The sequence below is a fragment of the Montipora foliosa genome, chromosome 13 (genome assembly GCF_036669935.1).
Source record: "Montipora foliosa isolate CH-2021 chromosome 13, ASM3666993v2, whole genome shotgun sequence".
Lineage (NCBI taxonomy): Eukaryota > Metazoa > Cnidaria > Anthozoa > Scleractinia > Acroporidae > Montipora > Montipora foliosa.
This window is the reverse complement of record NC_090881.1, coordinates 25,344,356-25,351,855: the sequence shown is the minus strand read 5'-3', so window position 1 is coordinate 25,351,855 and position 7,500 is coordinate 25,344,356. Positions and strand designations below refer to the sequence as shown.

General features: G+C 39.3%; 2 protein-coding genes across 2 annotated transcripts in view; one reads left to right on the top strand and one right to left on the bottom strand.

The window, feature by feature from the left end:
* The window catches only part of LOC137982962 (beta-1,4-N-acetylgalactosaminyltransferase 3-like), a 13,253-nt gene extending 9,734 nt beyond the window's left edge, over positions 1-3,519 (top strand). Inside the window, exon 4 of the mRNA XM_068830128.1 lies at positions 509-3,519. Coding sequence (XP_068686229.1) covers positions 509-660 — 152 coding nt within the window. The 3' untranslated portion in view covers positions 661-3,519. The remainder of the gene's footprint in view (positions 1-508) is intronic.
* Positions 3,520-5,364: 1,845 nt separating this feature from the next.
* Positions 5,365-6,075, bottom strand: LOC137981869 (uncharacterized). Its single transcript, XM_068828909.1, has one exon. It carries the CDS (start codon positions 6,073-6,075, stop codon positions 5,365-5,367), a length of 711 nt encoding a protein of 236 aa, XP_068685010.1.
* Positions 6,076-7,500: the final 1,425 nt, after the last annotated feature.

Below are 7,500 nucleotides of genomic sequence, written 5' to 3'. Positions count from 1 at the left end.
TAGAGAACCAACAAACTCAACCCACATATTTATGAAGGCAGTGTGGCCCAGTGGCTAGGGTGCTTGCCTTGAGATCCAGAGATCCCGGGTTCAAGACTCGCTCTGACCACTCGTTGAATTTGATCCTGGTAGTCCCTGGTTCAACTTCCCAGCCACACTTGTAAATAGCCAACTGGTTTGCCTCCAGCCAGTTGGGATTCTTAACAGTTGTTGTTGTTCTGTTCTGTCGTTGTGTTTCATTGGCCCTGAAAAGCCCCTATGGGGAGTGGTCAATTAAGTATGTATTGTATTGTATTGTATATGGTGTAGAATCCGGGAATCGATCCTGGGCCAAATTGGTGGAAGGCGAGTGCTCTCACCAGTGCGCCAGCCCTGCTCCCCAAGGTACTGAGTTTTGTTCAGGGTGCAGTGATTACCTGTATGTGCTCACTACAAATGTCTCATCATCTGAGATTATTGTAATGTGACATCTTTTTTTCCTTTGTAAACTTTTTATTTTAAAATATAGGAATGAATGTTGAAGAATTCACTACCAAGTGGGGAGGTGAGGACTGGGATTTGGTTGATCGTGTTCTCTCAGCTGGACTGGAAATCGAACGACTCAAGCAACCGGGTCTGTTTCATTACTATCATTCTCGTAAGGGCATGTGGCAGGGGTGATAACTTGTTGATTAGGGCTGTTGCATTACCAATACTAATTATAACATAATTAGGATAGTACACACACTCTCATTGATCAATAGCTGTATTTGGGTGAGAGTATGGAAACACAGCTGTGACATCACAGGAATTTTGATTGGTTATGTGTTGTCACATGCGCATTTTGATTGGCTGGTAGGAAATATGAGCGTGTATCAAGAAAATCTGTTTCAATCAAGAAGTAAAAAAAACCAGCATGTTCCTTCATTTGTCGAATTATCTTTGTGCTAACAAGGCAAAAAATGTAAAGGAAGATTTCCCTATAGTACAGGGTTTTGATTGCTAATCATGCAATAGAGGACTTTTTTCCGTGTTTCCATAGCCTCATCTAAACATATGGGGAGTTTGGAGAATTCTCAACAGTTATGCAAACCCTCGACTGCGTCTTGGGTTTGCATAACTGTCTTGTCTATACCGCCTCAACTACGCGGTATAGAAATGCTGATTTTATGTACAATTGATGATTAGTCGACAGTCTTCTAAATACTCTTAAGATTATTAGAACTGTATGATTACCTATTTATAATTTTAGTGATATTTTTCTCATAGAATTAAGTTTGATTCTGCTATTTAAGCGATAATTTATTAGTTGATAATCTCGTAATATATTAGTTGACAATCTTGAAAATACTTTTAACATCACACTTAATATTATAGTCCTTGTGATATTGTATCTTACAAAATTATAACTTTACAATTTTAATTACTTATACACAACCCCGCAAGCTTGAAGCTTTAATTTTCATTGTATGTAAATAAAGGTCTATCTATCTATCTATCTGTCTGTCTGTCTGTCTGTCTATCTGTCCGTCTGTCTGTCTGTCTGTCTGTCTGCCTGTCTATCTATCTATCTATCTATCTATCTATCTATCTATCCATCTATCTGAAGTCTAATTATTAAAGTGAGATGGTTCAAGGGGCATCTAAGACTACCATTAAGACAACTTTATTATCATGAAGCAAAACCCTCTAAAAATGGAATGCTTTGGTTACTGCAAAGAGTAGCACGTTGATCATAAATGCTCTGGCAAGAAATAATGGAAACACTGAGAAAAACTTGAAAATGTTGGCTTAAATATGTTTCCAGTTTAGAAATCATCTTGGCAAATTTGGTTCCTCAGCTGAATTTCTGTGGATAGTCTTCTTGTTTTGCAGTACATAATAAGTTTGTGACAGGTAGCAGTATACAACCAGGGAGTGAGAACTACATTACAATAATATTGTCTGTGATTGTGATGCAGTTCTCATTTAAATGCTATGACAGATCCCCTTGAATTAACCCATTCATCCCTGAAGTGGCTCCCATTGGTGAGTAAATCGTCTGGCGTTAGACAAAGTCTCACTTTCAGGACTTACAGGGTTAACCAGGAAATTGCAATAAATCAATATTCATGTATTATATACCATTTTGCATATTATAAACAGGGTGATCCCTGTTTTCTTTAATTTATATTGAGACAGGAGCCTCAAAATTTACAGGTCCCTGTTTTGTATGGTTTTATTTTGGGACAAAGTGCTAAGTTATTCATATAATTTTATTTATTTGCCTTCCCTAGGCTTACAAACAATAGTATAATGTAATATAATATAATATATATTGTTTTTGGTCAATAAATTTTTATTTATTTAAGGGGGGTGGCACTTAACTACAGAAAGACAATGGTTGCTAAGGAAGCTTTTTAGTCAAAGAGCTCTACAAAAAGGTTGCATGGATGGTTCTATGAAGTAACATTTCCCATTAATCTGACATCACTTCAATCAGAAGGCACATTTGCCACTAATCCCAGTCCCCTGCTGTGTGTTTTAGTGAAAATCATGTAAAAACTCTCAGGAAACGAAAAGAAGAGGTTGTTTTTCATCGGATGGGAACCGTCCCATAATTTTTCGTAAACTGTAGGATGGAATGTCTTCTGGAGTTTTTAGGCATTTTCTAGAGTTTTTAGGCATTTTCTGTTTTGGTCTCGTGATTTATCAAATATAGTTGCGAGTCAAACCAGAAAAAGGATTGTTAAATAGAACACACTTGGCAAAAAGCGATAACTGTAGAGGAAATAACTATTTAAAGCGATGGTTTAGTAGTTAAGAGCCGCCCCCCCTCAGGATTTAGTAACTCATAAACTTCTACTGGATCTTAATTCTTCATTCCAGGCATTAATGCCTTTTGCACAATATCATTAATGAGCTTTTATCAATCAGAACACCAAGCATCTGTTTTCCTCGCTTAAGATTTCATAGGTTGTTTTCACCTATTCATTAAAAAATACCAAGGCTGGATAAGTAGCCATATTATAATATATGAATTGCCTAAATGCAAATATGAATCAGTTGGCTCACAGAGCCACAAATTACATGGTATATGTTCAGGGCGGTAGCCATTATGAGGCAGACTGAGGCACTTTCATCAGTCAATTTTTCGTGATTTTTTAAAATAAAGCGTGATTCCAGTGTTGTCTTGAAAATGTACTCATCATTAACACCTAAAATACCTACGAAGAGAATTTAACCATGGACGTTGCCTCAGTCATAATTTTTTCCGGCTATGGCCCTGTAAATAGTTATAAATTATATATTTATTTTTCTTAACGTGGCTCCTCGGCCCTCCTTTCGCTGCATCAAAAATCTGGGAAATTATTCCCTTGGAATTAATTAAAAAGCCGTCTTATAGCCAATTTTACAAACAATACAAACTGTATCTTAACCAGTCAATCTGTCCCTCAAGTGTAGTCTGCTTATAGCTGCTATTAACCTTATTATCATTTTTTATACATCAGAATAAGTTTTTATGAAAATTCTCTTATTAAAATTATTATTTAAATCAAATCATGTATGACTTGTGTTAACTCATTTTGCACTTCACATTCGATTCACATATGTTACCGGTAATTTTGATAAATTATGTACCTGTTTAAAGCCCTGGCTACACATTGTGACATTTTTAGAAGAACACGTCCCAACATTGTTATAAGAATGCTTCTAACAATGTTGGATACGCATATAAAGGCGGCGAAATACGAGATACAAAAAACCCTAAACTTGGCGCGCAACATTGTTTCGTTGCAAGTTTGGGTCGATGTCTCCCGTTTTTCACCTTGCATGATAAACTTGTCGCGCAACAAAAACATTTGTTGCGGGTTGAAGAAATGCAGGGCGCTGATTGGTTGATTTGCTAGTACACGAGCACATTTGTTGCGCGACAAGTTGTGAGCTTGATGAAAAACCAGCAACAAAGCCAAAATTTGTTGCTCAGAGTAGACCCGCGCTCTACTTTTTGCAACAACTTTCTTTAACCCGCAACAAATGTTTTTGTTGCGCGACAAGCTGATCATGCAAGGTGAAAAACGGGAGACATCGACCCAAACTTGCAACGAAACAATAATGCGGGCCAAGTTTAGGGTTTTTTGTATGTCGTATTTCGCCGTCTTAACATTGTTGGAAACACGTCACTTTAGTCACTCCGCCATTTTGGATTTCTCATGGTTCTCGGATTGGAGAATGGAACTTTATTTAACGTTCTGGCCCGGGTTGCTCGAACCATGGTTAGCGCTAACCAGCGTTAAATACCATGGAAACCTATAGGTTTTGATATCTCTTAATCAACGGTTAGCGCAAACCAGGCTTCGAGCAACTGGCCCCACGTTGGTCAGATAATGGTTTGACACTGACCAGTTTTTTTTATGTTTCGTGCAAGACGTTTCGGCTGGTGCTTAAGTTTCTTGAAAACGTAGCGCGAGACTTGTGCGCATGCCAGAGACTTGTAGACCTCTGGGTGATCATTTCCAGACTGCGGATCCTTTATTGAGTACCAGGCTTCCAAGAAAAGTCGCTCGTGGATTCGTGGTAGTTAGCCTCATGTCCAACAACTCTGACACTTCCAAAATCCATTTCGTGGTTGTTTTCGTGGACATGGCAGGCGATCTTGGAGTCATGGTCAAACATAGCAACAGCCCTTTTGTGTTCTGTAATGCGAGTTTTGAGTGATCGTTCGGTCTGACCGTAATATACAAAACTGCAATTGGTGCAACTGATTTTGCACACTGTGACAGATTGTGGACGGTCAACCTTTTCTTGGGCTTTAGGTCGCGGGAACAAACTGTTCACAGTTCTCAATGGTTTGAAGGCGACTTTGATTTGATGCTACCTTAAGATCCAACTAATCCTTTCTGAAATGCCCTGCACATAGGGTAGCACCACGAAACCATTGGACGGTAGATCGGTAGCGAATTTCGGCATCGATCTTTCGCAGCTATTGATGAAGGATGAGGGGTAATTGTTGTCTCGCAGTACAGCCTTGACTCGCTTCTTTTCTTCGCGTTTCCCATTCTGTGTTGATGGTATGTTCTGTGCCCTGCGTAGCGAGGTACTGACTACAGATCTCTTATGGCACATGGGGTGGTGAGAGTTGAAATCGACATAGCGGTCTGTGTGGGTTGGCTTTCTGTAGACATTCACCTCAAGCTGCGTACCCCTCCTGGTGGTGATGGTGTCCAGAAAAGGTAGTCCCTGTCCCTTGGTGTCCTCAAGTTCTAGAGTGAACTGTATGTGGGGGTTGAATTGAGATGCTGGTGAAACTCATCCACATGGTGCTTTCTGAGACACGTGGGACTGTCGTCCACATAACGGAACTACCGCTTAGGGGGGTGTGGAGCTGTGGCGATGGCAGTTTCCTCAATCTCTTCCATTCCGAGGTCGGCTATAACGGGACTGAATGGGGAACCCATCGCACATCCAAAGAATTGTTTGTAATGGATGTTGTTGTGTTTGAAGTAGTTGTGATCTAACAGCCTCATGATGTTGCTGATGGACATATTTGTGCGTTCCGCTAGATCCTGCATGATCCTTTTGGAGCCTCTCGTTGACGATGGTTAGAACTAGATCCACGAGAATGGAAGGGAATAACGATTTAACGTCAAAAGAGACCATGATTTCGTCACTGGCGACAGTATGTTGCTCGATCTTTTGAGCAAATTCTGAGCTGTTTTTGACAGAGAAGCGATTTCTCCGAAGAGGGGACAAAATGGAAACAAGATGTTTGGATACAGCGTACGTGGGGCTACCTATGCTGCTTGTGATAGGTCTGAGTGGCCTTTCAGGTTTATGAATTTTCGGGAGACCATAAAACGACGCTGGCGTTGAATTGCTGCAGTGTAGTTTTTTGTACAGTTGCGGTCCAATTTGTGATCCGCTGTCATCCTTTTCTTCTTTGATGTTAAGTTCTTTTTCGACGTTTGATGTTGGATTTGATCTTTTGTCTGTGATTTTCAAATAAGTGTTTGTATCGTTCAACAAAACAGATACTTTTTCTTGGTATTCATCCTTATCCATTACTACGACGGATCTCCCCTTATCGGCAGGAACGATTGTTACCTCCTCATGCATCTTTTCTCAGGTTATTCAATGCCCTTTCCTCTTCTCTCGTTACGTTAACCGCTGCGGGCAATTTGCAAGTTTTCAAGGAGTTAGCGACTGAGACACGTATCGTGTCTTTGGCTGATTGACTCAGATTGTAAATACTCGTTTCTATGGAGGATAGTATTTTTGAGACAGGAACTTTCCTTGGAGTGATAGAAAAATTTATATAGTCGTTCTTTGAGGGCCGTAGTCTCAACAGGAGTCAAAACCCGTTTGGATATGTTAATTGGTCTTTGTTATACAACTACATGCTTCAACATTTGTTGTGTGTTGGAGAAAATGTTTGATCGAGATCAAAACATTCTTCCAACAAAAAAATGTTGAACAAAGTCATACCACAGACAGCCCAAGCTCGATATACGATTTATAGCTTCGTATGGGAAAATGAACTTTGAACTTATAAGTGTTAAAGTAAGCTGTAAATGTAGAAATGAACTTCACCTACCTCTACGTACAGTTGTCCTCTTTCTTTGCAATCGGAGCGCAAAGTGTCTGTTTTAGACGGGTTTCTGGCTTACGAATTTTTACGATGTCGTTAGTTCTCATTCGCCCCATAAAGCGCTTTAATTTTCCGTACAAAGTCCATAAATCGTATACCGAGCTTGGGCTGCCTGTGATCATATATGCATGCTTCACGTTCTAACATTGTAAATCCAACAAATGTTTCGTGACAATGTTTTAACGTGTAGCCAGGGCTTTAAGCCAATTAATTGCACTTGGTGTTGACCAAGTCGAATGGTTATCGTCCTTATTTGACTTTTCACCATTTGTGTAATTTGCTTTTCTTTTTTTTCTCCGTTCCTGTAATGTATTGCATTGTTAATCTATTTGTCAGTAGTGTAAAACAATAAAATCTGAACCTGAATCTTATTCTTATTGTCTTCAGATTCGCTTATCTGACAACAATGACATTTTCAAGTTTGCTTTCTGTGCGAGCCTTAATCGGCAGCACGCGTATTTTATTTTAAAGGTAGGAATTCGAACTATCCTAGGGTAGAGGTATGCTGTTTTTAGTGTCTGTGATGTGCTTAATTCTGATTCCGTTTATACACGAATTTCGAACGGAAGCAATAAAAATGAAGCAGACCATTTCCATTGAGTATTCCAAAGAATCTCACCTTTAATATCCTGACATTCCTCGGAAAGCTTTAGTAAAAGGGAACAGTGATCATAGTGCGAGGGTCTGCCAGGCTAAATTGGCCTAAAAAGTAGCAACAGTACGTAAAGTGAAACCGCGACAAACGACCTCCTTTCTTTTAATTTCCTTTAATTTCCGAGAGCAAAGTGAAAAATTGACAAAAGTCAAAGTTTTCGTTATGAAAATTAGTTTTCATTCACATGTAAAGTAGAACTTATTACCATCACAAATACTTCGCACTTAGACTTGCTTTG

What these genes read in the sequence shown, in the direction of transcription:
- LOC137981869 (XM_068828909.1), bottom strand. Translation starts at nt 6,075, where the DNA reads ATGCATGAGGAGGTAACAATCGTTCCTGCCGATAAGGGGAGATCCGTC.